Below are 19,467 nucleotides of genomic sequence, written 5' to 3' on the forward strand. Positions count from 1 at the left end.
TAGCTTTCTGCCATTATAAAACTATGGCTGTGTCTGCAATGTTGAAGGCCAAGGGATTATTGTGGTATGAGGCAGGACTGATGTCTGGTGCCATCTCGGCTTTCCTGTCACTGCCAGGGGAATTGCAAAAGCAGTCATGTGATAGCACAAGCTGGGAGAGCAGTTTTAGGGAGGATGGCAGTTATGGTTCAGTTTGCAGAAGCCCAGTGAACCATATAGAGGGTATTCATTCCCTTTTTGTTTAAGAGCTTCCATTAGTTTTGTTATAAATATCATTTGGCAAAGGAAAGACTTCATTATTTGTTGCTTTCTTTTTCTGTTAATTGTTCTGTCAGCTTATATTTACATACTCTATAACTACAATATAATTGCACACATGTGTAGTTCAACACCTTTGTAAGGGCATCCTCTTATACAACTGTTCAGCTAAGAACTTTTGAATCTAACAATCATGAGCTATTCTTTAAATAATTGGAAAAGTGTGTATGCTATTAGACTCTGTACATCCTCTCAGGGTCATATTAGTCACAGAATACAAATGCCTAATGCGTACTGAGTGCAGACTTTTCTCTTTGTAAAAGAGCAAATATACAACTTTGATTTCTCCAGTGCATTAAACTGCCGCAAGTGTTGTGGGTAAGTCTGGTCAGAGTTCAAGTTTCTGCCAGTCCTGGAAGAATAATTAGCAAGTCTGGTAAGAGCTCTGAAGGCAGTGATGTTGTTATCAAGGGGTCCAGACTAGCTATGGCCCTCCTTTTCAAAAGGGCTAGCAATGGGTGAAATACATAATAGTTTGTTAACTTAGACTGAAACCTTTCCATGTGGTCCATGTTATCCTGTCTGATGTTGCAGCTAGACCTATTTTTGAGATTATGGCATTTCAAAGTCTATTTAATAGTACTTGTTTATTTATGTTTTTGTGAAATTCAATATATAGGAATGTAGACGGCAGGAATCAAGAATTGCTGTTAATCTTCAATGTAATTTAGAGGAAGGAGATAAATATTCCATGTCTGTAAAAATCAGATATGCTACTTCAGGTTCTTGAACTTTAGAAATACTAATTCAATTAGAGATTTTTCCTGATAAAAGTGGGTAACAAACAGAGTGCTAATTGTTTGTCTACAGCAATATGACATCTCAAAAGCAGAATTTAGAGCCTAAAACATCTGTCTGGTAGTGACCATTACTGTTCAGTAAATAAAATCTGCTGCCACAATGAAGGTACAATTTTAGTATTGACCTGCAGAAAATGTTATTAAAGTTATTTGGATTTGGGTTTATAGTAGAAGAGGATACTTCAATATAAAAAAGAATCAGTGAAGAATTGTTTGCATATAGATGTGAGGCTGGTTTCTCCCTCTTATTTGCTCACATGAGTATTAATTAATTAACATTAATTAATTTGCAATCATCCATAAGCTGTGCCAGGTTTGGTGTCGCTCATTGTATTCACTGTTTTACTCATTCCATATGTTCTTTGAGCATTGTCCTGAAATTGCAGTTAAAGAGGGGCAAAAGAGGACATTTGGGTGAGGAAAAATAAACAGTAATCCTTTAGACCACACAGGATTAATTGTTTATTCCCCAGAAAGAGCAGAGCACAAGTGGAACTACTGGACAGTTCAGAACTGAACTTCAGTGGCATAAACGATCTTTTATAATTGGTGTCTCACGTGTTGTGGTGCATCAGTATGAGGAAATATTGAGCCTCAATTTTTACATGATTTTTGTGATTTTTTAATAGTTAACATAATAGAAGGGGAGGATAAAATAATTTCTTTGCAAAGCATGACTCTTCTTTCTCCTTTGTCCATGCCACCAGGTGGAACACAAGTGGGTTGTGCGACTATTTCTGCCCAGCTCATGTTATAGATGCCTTGAGTATAATTTAATATTCACTAGCTAGCTAACCAGAAAAAATAATACCTGTCACTAAGAGTCTGAACTGTTATTCCCCAGGTTTAATCAACTCATTTTACCAACGTTTCTTTTGCCCCCTGGTTCGAGGTCTCCTATTTGGCACAGACGTCATGCGATACCCGATGTGGGAGCTGGAGACTTGAGAGCTGTTTTCCTAGACTAAATGTTTGAGGTTACAGGACGTGGCCTAGTTTCACATAAGCTTTCAAATTTCAATGGGACATGCTGAATCCTGAAACTGTCAAATAGTGTATTATTTTTGGAGTGAGAGAGAGTACGTGTGTGTGAGTGTGTGAATGACCTTTACATTTTTACCCTATCCCAAAAGTCTGACTTCCTGCCCTTTCTCCCATGAGTCCATAAACTTTAGCCATTAAAATGAACACTTTTTAAGGAAGAAATTCAGTATAGGAGAGAACGAGTGGAAAGAGGAATGATGTATTAAGGGGAAAATAAGGAATACATCTAAATGCTACAACTTCATGGAAGACATAGAAAAATCTGGAGAATTTGGGATTCTTTCATTTTTGCCAGGTTCCCTTCTCCATCTTAGTAATATCAAGACCTCTGTGTGTGGGTGTGTGGGAGAAGTGATGAGGGGGTGAGGGGTATGTTCCATTTTGTTTCTCACAAAAAAGCTGATTTTTTTGCTACTCTTCAAAGCAATAGGAGTGATGAATCTTACCTAATTCCTTTCCAAATTTGTAACTAATTCTAAAACTTTGTAAGCTCACAGAATGGACCTCTCTAAATGCTGAATAAAAGTGCTTATGTCTCTCTTTATCAGATTTCTCCTCCTTGATATTGGTGATGTAAGTTATTCATTTCACAGATACAGTGTGCACTCTGATATTTCCTGAAGTGATACATGGCAAAACCAGAACTCTAAAATCCTGGAGACAGAGCTATCTGAGTGGTAACAACAAAGCTGTACACTTGGGCATTTTTCCTTCCCTTTACCCAAGAACAACAGGCTCCTCTATCTAGAGAGTTGCAAATCTCTTCTGTGTCTAAAGGAAGAAAACACTTTTCTACCTGACAGCTCTCCTTCTTGGACGTCACTCACAAGTAAAAGAAGTGCCACTATTTTAATGTGAGCAGTGGAATTAAATACATTTTCTTATGGGTTTTTATCATTCTTATTTTGATGTCCTTAACAGAGAGAATTATCTGTTTTCATCCCAGGAGTTCTATCCAGCACCCCATTAAATACTGTCTGAGCAAAATGCAGCGCTTTGTTTCATTGCTAAGTTGGCAGACCAAAACAGACCACACCTGATCTGGCTGTAGCCTCTTGCACTGTGAGTCATTGAAATGGGACCTCCTCGACCTCATTACCAGTTTTCTCAAGAGTTGTAGAAACTTTTAGGCCTCTCTACTTTGTCAAAGCTTGTTGAAAATGGCAGTTATTTCAGATGTTTTGGGAGGACTTCTGGATAATGCCTCCTCTGGTTAGGAATCAGACTTTTTCCCACCTCTTCTGAACTCATCTAACAATGCTAAAAAAAAGGAGTAAATGGTAGGTAATATGATACAGGGATATCTTTGTGGATTATAACTATGGGAATTGATGTAAACTTTTCCTTCCCTTTGGAAGTACGTATCAATATAACACGTTGAGACGTTCAGCACGATGAAGTGTATATGAGCCTTATGATTTAACAGGAAACTATTCAAAGCCTGGGAACTTGGTCTGAAAAGTGACATTATGCTTAATTTGGCTCCCAAGACAGAGCTCCCATCAAGCTGAACTATTCTACTCCAGAAGCCGATTAGCCAGGCTAGCTCAGTGCATTGCAGTATTCCTCGTGAGTTCATGTCTTTCCTTTAGGGACACAGTTGTCTCTCAAATAGCATTGAGTACTAGGAAGGAAAACTATTCCCCCCTGCCCCTTTTCACTGAGTCATTGATTCTGTCAGCTTGTCTTCCATGTGTTTGTGGAGGAATAATTTGTATCCAGCTTTAAACCAAACTCTTCATATTGGAAGTGTTGTTATATAGAGCAGCTTTCTTTGTAAGGAAAAAAAGCCTGGAGTTTGGAGTCAAAGCCTAAAAACTAAATCCATGATATTGACAATAGCCTTAGGCAAGTCATTTTACACTTCTGGCTCATTCATTAGTTATTCAGATGTGAATGCTAATACCATTAGCAATATGTATTACTGCATAGGGTGAGCAGAAAAGCAACAGCGCTGCTCTCGAAGAAAATAAAATGTAGAATACAATGCAGGTGTAGTCTGCTTCGACACCTGTGGGAAGTCCATAACACGGTATTGGCTTCTTGGCTTGTAAACAGCTGTTGTGATTCCAAGTGGTACTTTGGGCCACTTAGTAGTCACTATTGAAATGCTGAGCACACGTGTTAAGCTTTATCCTGTAATGCATTTGGTCCCACGTGCTTAGCCTCTGAGCTGCTCTCAGGCCTCTCCAATGCTCATCTACCTGCTGGTTTTTGTTTGGGTGGTTATTCTTAGTTTGCAGGAGAGCTGTGAATAATCTTGATGTTTCTTAATCCATTAAAGGTGTGATTTTTAGGTAGCATCTTGCCCAACATAAATATACTTTTACACGAAAGCGACTTATGTAAGGCTAGAATTTATTAAACGTAAGGAGAGCAAAATGATCCCAACGTGACCTGCTGTTTCACGCGGGTTTGCAACGTCCACGCGACTTCGAAAGCAAACTTGGGCCGCCGTAATTCCAGCAGCACCACGATGGGGTGTCCAGGGGGGCAGAATGAAGGGTGTGATGTAACAGCGAGCACGGGCTGAGCTGAGCAGCCCTACAGCCACTAATCAGCGTGGGCGAGAGGAGAGCCAGGCACGGATGCCCCAGGGCAGGGCTGGTGACAGAGACGCTCTCCCAGGGCTGTCGCCCCCTCCTGCTGCCATGGGGCCGGGCACACACCTGTGGAAGGGCACAGCTGTTGGGTGTGTGGCCATCACCGCCACCTGCTTAAATTGCCTCTGCTGGGAGAGGGCGCCCGGCAGGGGCGGGGTGCGGGCCGGGGAGGCTGGAGCGGTGCCGCATGCCGTGGCCGGTGGTTTCCATCCCCGCGGTTTCCGTCCCCGCGGTAGCGCTGGATTTGCCCAACCTTCGCCCCTCTGGGTCACCCTCCGCCCGGGCCGGAACGGCGGCGGCGGGCGCCGCGTTGCCGCAGGGGCGCTGTGGGGACGGACCGTGCGGGCGCAGCTCCGCCATGGCCGCCCGTCCCCTGAACGTGAACGTGGGGGTGCTGGGGCACATCGACAGCGGCAAGACGGCGCTGGCGCGGGCGCTCAGCACCACCGGCTCCACCGCCGCCTTCGACCGGGCGCCGCAGAGCCGCGCGCGGGGCATCACGCTGGACCTGGGCTTCTCCTGCCTGCGCACCGCGCTGCCGCCGCAGCTCGGCCCGGGGCCCGGCGAGCTGCAGTTCACGCTGGTCGACTGCCCCGGGCACGCCTCCCTCATCCGCACCATCATCGGCGGTAAGGGGGGCGCGGGGGGCCGGCCCGCCCGGCGGGGTCCGCGGTGGGAGCTCGGCTGGTGCGAGGCGGGGGCTCCCCGGGGGCAGGCGGGGGTGCGGTGCCGGGTTCTGCACGGGCGCTGGGACTCTGTGACGCTTCTTCATAGTTGCCCCTCAGATAAAGTGCCAGCGCTCACAGGAAAGGGGTTTGCGAATTAGAGTTCCTGGGGTGTGCTTTGAACAGTCAGGCCTGCTCAGGTTCCTTACTTACTTGGGTAAAAAGTTTTCTTTATTGTGTATGGAGACCTTATTAATGGCATATTACAGTCCTGTTGAGTTCTATTTTGTCACTTGTTAAAGCTGTCAGAGTTTGCTGTTGCCTGGGTTGAGAGCTGTGCACGGGACATCCCCGTGCTGAACTTGTCTTGGAGAGACCAGGGAGTTCTCACATGATAATCTTATGCTTAGAAATAATTTTGTGGATTTTGGTATCTTTTCATTTTAGTCTTTGTAGATTATATTGGAAGGTTAATCTGGTTTGTGGTAGAATTTATTCTGAATTAGTTCACCTTGTTCTATCTCCCCCCTCCATCTCTTCTCAAAAGAGCTAAGAAGTGGTTGGTGCTCGATTAAGGATGTGATGGAGTTGCAGCTGCAGGCTGTTTAAAGCAGTCGCAGGTTGTTAAACTGCAACTACAGAGGTCAATCAGTAGATTCAGTTCTTATGCGTTTCCTCTGCCAGTCTCTCTTTAGTGTCAGCTATGTGGTAGATTTGCAATAGAATGTGTTCTTGGCTAGACTAAGGTTAAGACCGAGTTACTTCTCGTGATGAACAAATTTAATCCCCTTTTGAGCAGATGTGTTATTTCTAAGCTGCGGTAGTAGTAACTGTATCGTGTTGTTTACACTGCTTCGGGGGTAAATATTTACTTCCATGTCTGTTTCACCGCCGTCCAGTGCCATTCACGTGCTCCGGAGCTGCAGGGGAGGAGTGGCCGGGTGCTAAATAACAGAAACTTGTGGTCTTTTAGTCAGTCTCTGGTACTTGACAACCCACTATCGTTCTTCAGTAATTGTAAGCACCTGATTAGCTTCTCAAGAGCAAAGTTTACTTTGGCAAACGTTTCTTGGATGTACTCAAGAGTGACTTGTAGTCAGACATTCCTTTCTGCCAGAAGCAACTAATCTGAGGGGTGTAAACTTTCTCATGAAGAGGACATGGGAAAACTTAGAAAACTGCTTTAACCATTTTTTTAAAATATACCTTTAATACTTTTTTGGGGTGATTGTTTAATACACAAACGTCTTGTTGCTTCCTTTTGTTTTTATGAACATCTTCAAAGTATTTAGTCACAGCTCTCCACATTGGCTGAATAAGTTATTCAGATTTCCTTATTGATAGGCCATGCAGGGAGAAGCAAAGATGTGGACTAGAATAGAGGGCATGATGAAATTTTCTTCCCAGCAGAAACGGTTCTTTACAGGCGTCAGTTCAGGCACATAAGCACAATTATACCATATTACGTATATTAGTTAAAACATTTGCTAATATGACTTACTGCAATTCTGTGTATTAAGAAAGGGTTGTAGGGAAAATGCAGTGTTAGTAGTTAAAAGGGTTAAAAAAGTTCAATTTTCTGCTTGATAACATGTATCTTGATGGTGTATGCCCCCTCCCCTTTTTTTTTCCCCCACCAGGTTTGGAGGGTGAGACCATGATGATAATAAAACCTGATCTGTGCCTGTGGAACTACTTAGGTGCTTACAGGTTTAGCGTGTTTTGGTGAAACTCAAACTGAAGTATAGCATATCTTGTGTAACAGGATGCATTCTTTGGTGTTTGAGTATTTCAATATTGCCAACTTTTTCACCACTTCAGAAATGACACTTGAAAAATTTAGATTATTTTGATCTACCTCCTTGTTGTTGAACGTTAAGGGTTCACTGTTCCAAACATTTTGTCTGCAACATTCCGAGTAGGAATGCTGCTACTTTTTTCTTTTTGATGGAATCTGTGATTTCCCTGTTATTACACATTTTCTCTATACGTGGTTTTAAAATAAAACTTGAGTGCAAAGTACTTTATCTTCCTGTGTTTATTCTGCCTCTCGGGTTTCTCATACCTGTTTAAAATACTGCTTTTATGGTATCAAGTCCTGTGGTAGCTGTATATGTGTATTAATCTACAGGAAAACTAAACACAGGATGGCTGTGGGCAAGGGAGCTGGATATGAGGGTTCATGCTATGCCAGGCAGTGCTCGACCTTGTAAATACTTGTCACAGTCACTCACAAGATATACACAATACCTTAGGATTCAATGAATGCAGAATATTTGAGTAGTAACCGAATGGAATGGAAAATGGAAGTCGTATTTCATTCTGTGTGGCTACATTTTTCTTGCAAAACTTGTCCTTGAAAACAAAACATATCAAATGTTAAATCAAAAGTTTATGGTTTTTTGTTTTTTGGGTTTTTTTTTGTTTTTTTTTAGGTGATAGTCAAGGTTGGAATGGAATAAATAATAGTCACTTGATGTACTACATCATGCCTTTCACCACGCTGGTTTTTATTCTTCAGCATCAGGCTCTTGTGTGTCTGTGGCAGGAGGGTATTAAGCTGTTGTTGGTAGCTGTATGGCTTGAACTGTTTTGTATTTCTTTTTGTCTTAAACAAGAACGGAACTCTTTATTTAAAAAAAACCTCTTTATGTAAAATAATTTCAGACATTTCTTGTGCTTTAGGAGGCTCTTGTCTCAAGCAGTGCAACAAATATAGCATTTATAGGCATTTGTGACTTGCTAAGCAGAGAAAACAAACCTCAATAACTAATTTTAAGGGTCAATTCTTAGCTTGTCATGAGGAGTAAGAAGAACCCACGTCAGCCTTACACTCACTTGCTGCACTGAAGGAATGACTGCAAGATGCAATACTGTTATTTTTCTTCTGTTGCTGTAGATATTTAGGGTGGTATTTTTGGTAAAATTTCACACTGAGGTGGGGTAGTTTCTGTCACAGTGCTATGGGGTTTTTAAAGCTTCTGTTCTTTTGTTGAAGTTCAGCTCCTGATCTTCCACAAAGCTGATGCTAATGTCATCCAAGTAAAATAAGAGTTGCTTTTATATTTGTTTGTTGCAGACCTGTGCATCCAGTACGGTCTGGAATGGTTTCTGAAATGAGTTCAGCAGGAAGGGATGCCTGCAGAGAGGTTATACAAGTTAATCTGCCAGAAGAAATTCAATCCCCATATTTCATTTTAAGACCACTTTGCGTAGCAAAGTAGTTTAACCAGTAGCAGATTTTTTACTTGCTGATGGTTAATTTCATGCCCTACAAAGGGTCAGCACACTAATACAGAAGAACATGATTACCTCATCCCAGCTTCCCCCACACAGGCAGCCAAGGGATATCGCAATGTTTGTTTTAGGTGAGCTGTTGTCAGATGCCCTTTATCTGTTTGATTTTGAGATGGGTCCTCAAAAGAAATTCTGAAACAGAAAATTGTCTTTTTTTTTCTTCTCCCCATGAAGTTCAAAGGACAGAGTATCCTTATAGGGTTTTAATTGGAAAGCTACTGCTTGACCCTGGTTGTCTAAACTTGGGGTGTGGGGAATTCTGACGAACTTGTAGTTTTGTAATCCTTATGCCTGTCTGAACCTTTGACCTTTTTACTTTATAACTAGGGCTTCATTGTCACCATTTGTCCCTGCAGTTCCTTTCAAAGAAAACTGCCTTGCAAGTGTCTGTTTCTACTTTGCTGCTGTGTTCTGCTGAGGAAGGGTATTAATTCATACCTGATACATTGGAGGGACCAAGACTTTTGAACTTGCACAAGAGCTTGGGGAGGGGGAAATGAGCATAGCAAAAGCATGTCTTGCTGATGCAAATGAGTACAATGAAAACAGGCTTGGGAGATCAAGGGAAATGTGGTCTTGCTACCAGCATTCAAATTCTGTCAGATGCAGATTATTTGTAAGATTAACATATCACAAAAAACTCCCACCTTTTATCACAGATTAGTTGTTTTACTGAGTTTGTTGTAAGCTTTTAAGAGGATTTGTAAACTCGGGGTTACCTTTACATTACTGCAATGAAAACACACTTCTGTTGATGTGAGCTTTTGTTTGTTGAGACCTTTGTGAAGATGTGACAGTTAATGGTTTTTTTCATTCTAGGTGAGTGAGCAAGTAGGGTTTTATAGTTGTAGATGTATATATGGATGACTTGCTCTGAATGAAGGAAAATCTCTTCTGTGGAGGAAAGAGTGCCTTGTGTTGTTTAGTGGATACCGTTCTGATCAGAGAGAAGTCATTGGAGAGTCTTGAGAACTTTGGCTATCAGCTTGAAATGAGAATAACATAATAATGAACCTTGTTCCGGTGGAAAAAAAAATTAAAATACAATTTTTGTGTAGTGTAATTCATATTCATGAGCCCTGTTGTAGTGGTTGATGTCGTGGAAGTACTCTTGGGCCAAGAGAGTTCAATTAACACTAGTGTGAATGTTTTCTAAATGCTATTGGACTCTTCAGGTTGATGGTGCTTGTAAATTGCTGATATTACTTTGTATTAAAAATGCAAATAAACTTTATTTCTGCAAATGAAAACACTTCTCTTGAAATTGAAAAAGTGTCTCTTAATTCAGCTCAATTTTGGCTGGTGCCAGATACTTGCCTGACAAAAGGGTATTTTTATTGATATTTTAAAATTAATTTTAAAATTTTAAATTTTTTTTAATTAAGGAACTGTGCCCGAAGAAAAATCAATCGGTATAAAAATTTTGTTGGTCTGGAATGCCCCTCTCCCCAGCTCCCGAAGCGGAACTTTGTCTCCTGGATGTTGCAGTGCACAAGAGGGCAGTGTTTGCTTACAATGTAGGATCTTAGTGATAAGTACTCGGGGTAACAGGTCAGCGTGGGTGGAGTGACCTTACTGTGAATCGAAACAGAATTAAGCAGAAGATTTGGAACACAACTGTGGCTTAATTTTCTCGTTCTTAAAGAAAACATCCTCTGTGTTTCAAGGAAGGTTAGGCTTTTTCATCTATAATTGGGATAGTGCTTTTTATACCTTAAGCAATAAAAACTTATGGGGTGTTGTCTTACACATGACATGAGATGCAGGTAACACAGGTGAGACAAAACAACTGCCTTGATGTGGGAACCATGAAATTTAGTGTACACAGTTCTTTTATTTAATTCCCCATTTCCCCGTGTTGTGTAATAACTGGGCAAAAGAAAGCCAGTTATATGAAATCTATACTGAACCACTTGTGTGTGATATCAGGGTTTGTTGAGTGAGGTTGGGTAGAATGAAACTTGGAGTGTGTGTGTACCAGGGTACTTTAGAGCATTGGTCTCATGGAATTTTTGTCTGCATCTGTACCATAACTGTAATGGATTTAGCTTTCCATGTGTTATGCATTGCTCCTCATCTGTGTGTTTTTGAGTGATGTGACAGTGGGACTGGTCTACTTGGCTGCTACTATTTATGTTCTATGTTCTTTTCTGCTATTTTGACTTGAAGCTGACTTGCCTATTAAAGCTACACACGTTCAACAAGTTTCTAAACTGTACATCAACTCTAATATAAGAGAGCCAAGTAGGATGAGGCTTCTGTTCCTTTTATGGATTGAAAAGTTTACAAGGAGCAGGAGAGCCATTGTCTCCTGATATCAAAAGTTATAGTGAATAATCACATTCTCTTCGGCCTCTTGTTAGAATCCTGTCAGAAATGTACTGTTTTCTGTGTTCAATTTTAAAAAAAGTTGTGTATTTTTTTGTTCAGAAGACCTGATTTATAATTGAATTTTAATCTTAAGTGTAGATTTTTAACTAGGAGTGGCTTTATTGAACCTTGTTTCAATGTTAAATTATCCCTTGCTAGGACAGGTTTTCTGCAAAGCTTCTGAGTGGTTGTGTTTGTGTTTGCTTGTATACAACAAAATTGTGCTAATTCACACTTGGTTATTTGACACAAAAACATGACAGCTTCTCAAGAAAACATAATAACCAAGCACTGTCATGGTGCTGTTTAAGTCTGTTTGATCATTTTTCCTATTGATTTAAAAACAGAATTTCTTTGTTCCATTGTACTGTGTGCAAGCATTCATCAAGTAACTGCATGCCCTTTCATTTCACTTTTGCTTTATGTTTTTCCTTACTGGAAATTATTTTTTAAACTGTTTGGAAGAGTGGGAAAGCTTAATCAATCAATTAAAAGCTTAATCAATTTTTAGATGTTTTAAAATATTAGCTAATGTAGTGAAGTCATATAAATAACAGCATAAAATTTAGAATAGCTTACTATAAAATATGAACCCTATTTATAGTTGAAATTACCCTTGTCAAAAAGAATTTAAAGCCCATTTTTCAAAGTAGCATTTTTACTGATGATGGATATGTTTGCTTGCTAAATAGTCCAGTTTAGCAATTCAGTGGTCTGCTAATTGACAAACTGGACTTATAAGGATCTACTGTATTTTTTCTGCATCCTGATTTAAAAGTTGTCTTCAATTAGTAGATGCTAGATATAAGCTCAATGATACATTGCTTATGTATAAACCCATTTTTAATAGCTAGTTTAGCTTGATAGAGCCATGAACTGAGCTTCCTTAATATATTTCTCAGTGTGTTTGGTTTTTTTTTTTTTGTACTAGAAATAATAATGTAGGTTCTTAGATGACTACTGTAAAGTACTGTAAAAACCTCTAGGAAAACCAAATGCAGATGGAAAAATTTAGGTTATAATTGTAAAGCAGTTGTGCAACAGATCTTCTAGCTAAGTGAGCAAACCAAACCCCTGCACTGTCAGTGCTGAAGTCTGTTAAGTGGAATAAAAAGTTGGTTCTCTGTGTGGCAGTGAGTTGTTTTCTGTCTGGGAACCCTAAGGTTGGCCTGGCAAGCTGAAGAGCAAGGGCAGATATTCTGTGGTTGTAATTTCCAGACGGATTCTTGAACACATTGTGTTCTTTGGGTCACAACTCATAACAGAGCAAAATTGGGTGAGAGTTTCAGGGAAGAAAGACTTGAACAGCTCGCACGATAGCTGTGATTGCAGAGACCCTGTGCATTCTGTGAGAATATATTCTCTGTGCTATCTGTAAAATTCAGATTAAATAGCTATTCTGAAGTGCTTCCTTTAAACTGTTTGCTTCCAAAAAATGTTACAGGCTAAGTAAATACCAATAATTCTTATTTCCCATCTCCTTATCAGTTATTTTACCAAAATGTTCTTGTGCAGTCTATCTGATCTCTTCAAGTGAGCATGAAATGGTTAGTGTTGACTTCCAAATTGAATTACAATCTCTGTTTCAGACTTAAACTGATTAATTCTACATTAGATTGAAATTACCAGCACTAGGAGTGGTTGTGAGAAGACAAACAAATACCCATGTGTGTTTATATATATATGTATGTATGTTTAATGTAACAGCAGAATGAGTTGGTGAATAGCGAAAGGAAATGGAATAGCAAAGGTAACTTAAATAAAAATGAATAAATTGTATTCAAAAGCATTGTGGAGGTAAACGATGATAAGGGGGAATAAAAATCGACATTTGACTTGAGGCTTATAGAAGTTGATCTGGGTAAGAATCCAGGTCCCTCACTGCAAGTTCCAGAGAAGAGATGATACATTTGGGCTTACAGTTTTGTTGAGAGACTCCTTTTTCTTTTACTTCAGACTTTAGAAGGATCATGAAGACAGTTTTGTCCACTGCAGATCTGCCTTTTCTGCAGTACTGGAATACTGACTTTAGTACAATTACCTGTAGCACTTTCTTATCTTCTGTGCTAAAGTTTTCCTTTATTTTGTGTCTTAGTTGGGATGCAACATATGATTGGCATATGAGAGGAGCTGGTACTCCTGGATCTCAGGAGCTCTTTTGCGTTGTCAAACTTTGCCTCAGTTTGTTTCAGCCAAGTTTCACCTGTCTTATTTCTGTTAAGTGCATTGTAGAGAAGGTGAGCATCTTTTAGTTGTGATTCCTGTGTATGTAGAATTTGAAATGATCTTTGAGAACATGTTGGGTTAAGACAAGCTGTAGAAGTGTTTGAGAATTGTTGATAGAACTGTCCAATTATATTAACAAGGATAGGCGTGGGAAATGTCTTTTGTCATAGATGCTTATCCATGCTTAAATCTACTTTTCTAATATTAAAGACTACCCTTCCAGCAGTGTTGCTTTTGGGAAGAAAATTTTCCAAAGCATACAAAAACTGCATTTCAGAGAGAGAAACAAAATTGTAGCTGGGGTTTTTTTTGGTGGGTTTTTTTTTGTTTTTTTTGTTGGTTTTTTTTTTTAGAATCAAGAAGAGGAGGAGGGAAAATGGTTTCCTTGTATTTGACCATGCTGTTGGATGGAAGACAAAGCTCGGTCTCTCTTACTGACTAATGTCATCATCAAGGCATTTTTTTCTCCCACAGAGCAATTTTGTCTCCATTGAGACCCCCACAGCCATTGGCAAGACCATGGCCTGAGATTAAATCTCATGCTTGGGTGAAATTCTAATGACTGTAATTGTTTCCTCTTTTTAAGTCTGTGGTCCCTTCATCAAAGAGTGGTGCGGAAATTATGCATTTATGCTGTAAAAAGAGAGGTCATGATTACCTGAACCTGTGGTTGACTTCAGGGGATTCTGTGTCGTGTTCTGGCAGTGGTTATCCACGCTGACATTCTGGTGTGTGAAATGATTTAAAGTGTGGCTTAGAGCACACGTGCAAAGTACTGGTGTGGCGTGGCTTGGTCCTCGCCGGGGTTGTGCTGCTCTCCTTGGGCTGTCGCCCGCTCAGGGGAGCAGCAGCAGCAGCTCTGGTGTGTTGGGCATCTGCTGGAATAGGAGAGAAGGAGAAGTAGTAACTGTAGGTTCAGGTAGGTTTCTGGGAATGATCTACTTCAAGGGTAAACTCCTAACCTAGTGCAACCATGACATAGTGCTGGACTTGGCTCACCCAAATTGTAGAGGGCTTGGGACTCATCAGCAAGTGTTACTGTGAACCCTCATAGCTCAGAGTTTATTGAAGGTGTTCAGCATCTCGAAGGGCTGCCCCAGTGTGGTGGTGCTGGCTGTGCAGGAACCCAACATAAGTGTGTCTGTGAATGTGGATGTGACAAACAGAGCAGGCAGTTTTATAGAGGTAGATTGCCTGGTCCTGCACAACTGGAATATATGTGTGTGTCAGTTTTGCTGTGTGATGGAAATATTCAGATATTTTGTGCTGTTTGTCTTTATTGTGCAGTTCTGTGTGTACACAACTTTGGGACTGTACTGACCCCTAACTTTTTTTGAAGATTTATGAAAAAATTACATACTGTGCATTAAGTACAAAACATTGAGTTTGTACTCAAAGTTATGAAGTATCCTTTAAAGACATCAGAACAACTGACCAAGAGACATTTCATCAGAGAATAAGGAAAATGGTTCAAATTGTACTTAATTTTGGGTGTCAGGGCTGCTTTAAGAGACTAAGGAAACCCCAAAATATTATCATTCCTAAAAGCATTCAACACTGTAATCTTTCCCTGATCTGTGAGATGATGAATATTCAGTTTAGAGTATTAAAAAGTTTATCAGCAAAATGCCCCACAAGTGTCAACAGTGCTGTTCAACTAAGGGACCAGTTTTGGGCATTTAACACTGAAACTTTGGTCTCTGTCTGGCTATATTATAACTTCAAATAATATGATAATATGCCTCATTTAAAAAACCTGAAAAGCAAGTTTTTACACCTAAATTATAACTGTTTGTTTATATATGTATAAATAAAGTAACAATTATTTCAGTGTTTTTCTTATTTGATAATATTTATCCTTGTGTATGGCTAAAAATTCAAAAGTCACAAGTCTGGCATCCCGAAGAAAGGTGTTTAAGGAAGTAATTTTGTTTTCTGGATTGCTTGCTGTGTGATAGCTTTTCACCCTGTGGGACAGACCAGCATGAATAATATTTCTTTCCCTGAGTAGACTTTTCACCTGAGTAACAACTGAGGATTCTCCCATTATTTCAAGTGCTTTGATAAAGTTGTGGTGGCTGGTGGTGTTTGCCCATGTGTTTGTAATTGAGCTCTCCCTTTGCTCTCTCTGCTGTGTATTCTGACATCCAGCAATGCTTTTTCTGTACAAAATGAGTGATTAACTGGAGTCTTTTGTGGGAAGAGATTCACCTGTCTGTGATTCTTTATAATGCTTCTCTTGGGGCAGTAAAAAAAAGTGTATTTCATTAAATCAGATTATACCAAACTTTATGTGGAGAAAATACTTTTCTAGTTAAGGGAACAGAAGAGTTTTGAACTGAAGCTAAATTCTATTGCAAAAACCCTCAAAACCAATGGCTGAAAATCCAGTCTTTAAGAAAATTGTCTCAGATGTGGTTTCGTTACTGAACTGTGTTTGTTGACAAGTTGTGTGTAGGTGGGTATTTGGCTGTTCTTTCATCGTGTGTCCCTAAATGTGTTTTCTTTTTTTTGTTTTGAAGCTTTATTTACTGTATGAAATAGTTTATTTTAGTAATGTCCAGCACTGCTTTTGTGGGGTTTAATGTTTTCTTTGTTGTATTTTAAAGCCAAATCAAAGTGAAGATAAATTTAACTGTCAGTTTCTTTACTTACCCTGCACTGAGAAACCAGCGAGTCCTTAACTTACTATGGAAAAGATCACTGGGTTTTTTAGACTTGTAATCAAATTGATGCAGTGGTTGGAAGTTATTTTGGTTACTGTACTTGTTTCTTTTCCCTGTGCATTGTAGAGATCTTTATTTTTGTCCCATTCAGAAAAAGGTAGAGTGTGGCTAGGAAGACAGTAGACCACATAAAAAGTGATGTCAGGTTTATGGAATTTTTTTGCTGTATCCTTGCGCATAATTGAGTCAATCCTAGGTAAAACCAAAATTGACTATTGTGGAATTTAAATAAGTTGGCAGTATCCTTTTGAACCTTACTGTTTTAAATTTCTTTGCAGTAACTTATGAGCCCATGTAACAACAATTGGAACAAAATAACTTCAAACATTCTTGTAACTAAGCTATCCAATATTTATTTTAGTAGCATATGATAGTTTCACTTTTTATTGCAGAGCTAACAACTTTGTAGCATCTCAAGTGCAACTGTATTTACTGGTTTTATTAGATGCCGAAAATTTTCAGGATACCAGGGTGAAATCATCAAAATGCACTCATCTTGGGGATGTTGTTATTCTATTTAGAAGCTGTTATGCTTCCTATGAAAGATTTGTACTTTTGTCCCAGTTCCCCTTCATGCACTGTTTGATCAGAAGTGGAATAAATAAGATCTGTGAATGAGAAATGTGTTTCTTGCGAAGTGGATGCTTAAGTGGAGTCTGTTCTGTAACAATAATAAATTCATTTAGGGGTCAGAAGACAGTTTAAAAAAGCAGGCAAGTTGAGCTCAGCTAAAGCAGTTCACGTGTGAGAACTTGTCATAAGCTGCAGAGTTGTGTGGGTAACAGTCATTGAAATACTGGATGCTCAGGCCTTAGTTTGTAGGGGGCAAACATGACTTTGTGGGAGGTCAGCAAAATAGCCCATCAAACTAGTTTTTGAAAATTAAATATATTCTGGCAATCGTGGTTTTCTGCTAAGTGGTAATGATAAATTCAAAATATTTTAAATGCCTGAGCTGTAATCTCTCTTTCTATTTCTGTTAGCTCTGAGCAACCAAAAAAATTGAGCTCTAATCACTAAGGCTGTATTCTTTCTTGGTGATTTCAGCATTTCATTAAGCAGTGATTAGTACTCTGCAATTATGCATTCATTTATCTTAGTGATGCATTTACAGTTAGAGATAGTGTTGGTTTATTGAATTTGGCTGATCCCTAGCAATTTCAGCAGATTTTTTTTTCCTACCATGTAAGAACATGCAAGAAAGCGTTAGGGGAGGGGTTCATAGCCTTGGCATTGTTTTAAATGATAATCTTATCTGATTTTTATGGGGAAAAAAAAGAGGGGGGGGGAAAGATTTGTTTTGTTGGGTTTTTTTTTTTATTTGTTTGGATTCCCCCCCTTAGAACTTTCAGAAATTCCATTCTGAAGTCGAAAGGCTTTACCTTTGTCTGTTGGACATCCATGGCTCATACTGTGCCTCTTTCAGGTGCAGAATAATAAGCTGTGTAGGAGGCTGGTCTTGAAGCTTGTGGTTGGAATAGATTTTTCCCTATGTTCATAAGCTGGCAGTTCCACAAATGAATTAAAATCTTAAGGAATATCAGGGAAGAAGAAAAAGAGGAACAATGTATGTGGGAAATGGGGTTGAAAACCAGTTTCTTGATGTTTGTATGGTATCCCTTGCAGTCTGAGTAAGAGGGAGGAGAAAAGAATCTCAATACTACTAAAACCTACCCTTGTTCATTTTGTATCATAACTGGATAAGGATTAAGTTTGAGTGGGCACGGTTGGACTGTGAGGTATGATGGTTTGTGGTGGGGGAGTTGGGTCACTGATAACCCACCTTTGCTTCACTTCTGTTTGTTTCATGTTTTCTGTTTCTAGGTTTTAAAATTGCCTATTCAGTTTGCCTCCAGATTTAACAGCATCTGAGATTGAGTTCTAGTTTATTAAGAGAACTGCAGTGAAATAGGCTTCTCTGCCTGCCCAGTGCTGCTGCGGAGAGAAGAGAGAGTTGCTGCTCTCTTGGGACTGAAAACTTAAAAGCTTTCATTTTACCAGTAGAGCCCATCCTAAAGCTTGTGTACTCAGATGTTGTAATTCAGTTTTCTGTGGACCAACAGAATCTAGCTCCTGGAGAGAGGCAAATCTTCTTTGATTGTTTGGGTAACAACATCATTGGGTATGTTTAAAACATGATGACTACAAATGAGAACTATTTCAAATTTTTTTTCCCCTCCTGATATCTCAGTTCTCCTCTCAGCCCCAATGTGTATCTTGCTTAACAAGACACTAGAGGGGAAAAAAAACCATGTAAATGAATGTTACTATTACTTTATTAAGGAAGGAAAAGGATTAAATATCCATTTATATGATTTTTATTTCATGGGGTTTTTTTTGCTTCTGTCACTAAATACTATTTAATTTTCTTTACCTACCTTACTTACCTTTTTTCCTCTTCATACACTTTATTTCAATGTTACATTTTTACCAAATGGCAAGATAATTTTTCCCTCAAAAGCAAATTAACTATGACATTTTAAACATAATTTATAAAAATAATTTATTGGAAGTACTTTAAGGAAATCCTTTACCAAAATTTAATTTAAGTCTATAGTAAATTGTCAGTAAGAATATACTTAATAAAGTTCCATTGTATTTCTCTTCCGTTATTATGATATGATTCTTCAACAGCAGTTGTCTCCATCGTTTGATGCGAAGACTGAAGCGCCCAGATAACAAATGAAATATATTTACTTAAGTTCATTTGAAATTAAATTCTCATTCTGAGTTTCCCATCCCTTATTCTGTAATTCTAGTTCTTACTGTCAGGAAGTTAAATTTAGAATCTATTGTGCTCTCTGAGACTAGAAGATGTGAATGGGAAACAAGACCTAACAAAATGTGAAAAGCAGTAATTAAAAATATAAAAAAGGCTCCTATGAGGCAAAAGCATCTAAGAATGGGTTTTGTGAAAGAGAGAAGTATGTATTCTTTATATGTTCTTTGTATACTTGATATACTTTTGATCCTGTTTTATGTTCTTGCTTAGGAATTTCTTAGTCACGGAGGTTGGATTAGCTAACGCAGATGATTTTGGACTTCTGGGTACTTCTTTTCTAGAATCCCATCCCAGTGAGAGAGTGATGGCTCAGTGCCTGCTGTTGCTGCTCTTTGAATTTTTGCTGTGAGAAGTATTCTCTTGAAATGTACAGTTAAATGCAAATTTACAGATGCTGCTTCAGAGTAGAAGTATTGGTGCTTTGCACTCTGTATTATTTTCTTGTTTATCCAGGATTCTTAGTCTGTTTGTTGCATATTTCCATTGAATAACTTGAGCAGTGCCAGCATTCCTAAGAGCTGGTCACATGAGCCTGGCAGAGCAATGTGTATTCTGAGCAGACTTTGTTTTCTGTCGACTTTCATCCCACTTCCCTGGGGATGTTGTCAGCCTCTGTTTTAGCTTGAAAGTTTAGAT

The 19,467-nt window shown here is 39.2% G+C and overlaps 1 protein-coding gene across 1 annotated transcript in view; it reads left to right on the top strand.

Annotated features, from left to right (window-relative positions):
* Positions 1-5,023: 5,023 nt before the first annotated feature.
* EEFSEC (eukaryotic elongation factor, selenocysteine-tRNA specific) overlaps positions 5,024-19,467 on the top strand; it is a 119,900-nt gene continuing 105,456 nt past the window's right edge. Inside the window, exon 1 of the mRNA XM_051788918.1 lies at positions 5,024-5,394. Within this exon, the coding sequence (XP_051644878.1) occupies positions 5,124-5,394 (271 nt within the window). The 5' untranslated portion in view covers positions 5,024-5,123. The remainder of the gene's footprint in view (positions 5,395-19,467) is intronic.

This window comes from Manacus candei, unplaced genomic scaffold (assembly GCF_025592945.1).
Source record: "Manacus candei isolate 608988 ecotype Guabito, Panama unplaced genomic scaffold, ASM2559294v1 h1tg000025l, whole genome shotgun sequence".
Lineage (NCBI taxonomy): Eukaryota > Metazoa > Chordata > Aves > Passeriformes > Pipridae > Manacus > Manacus candei.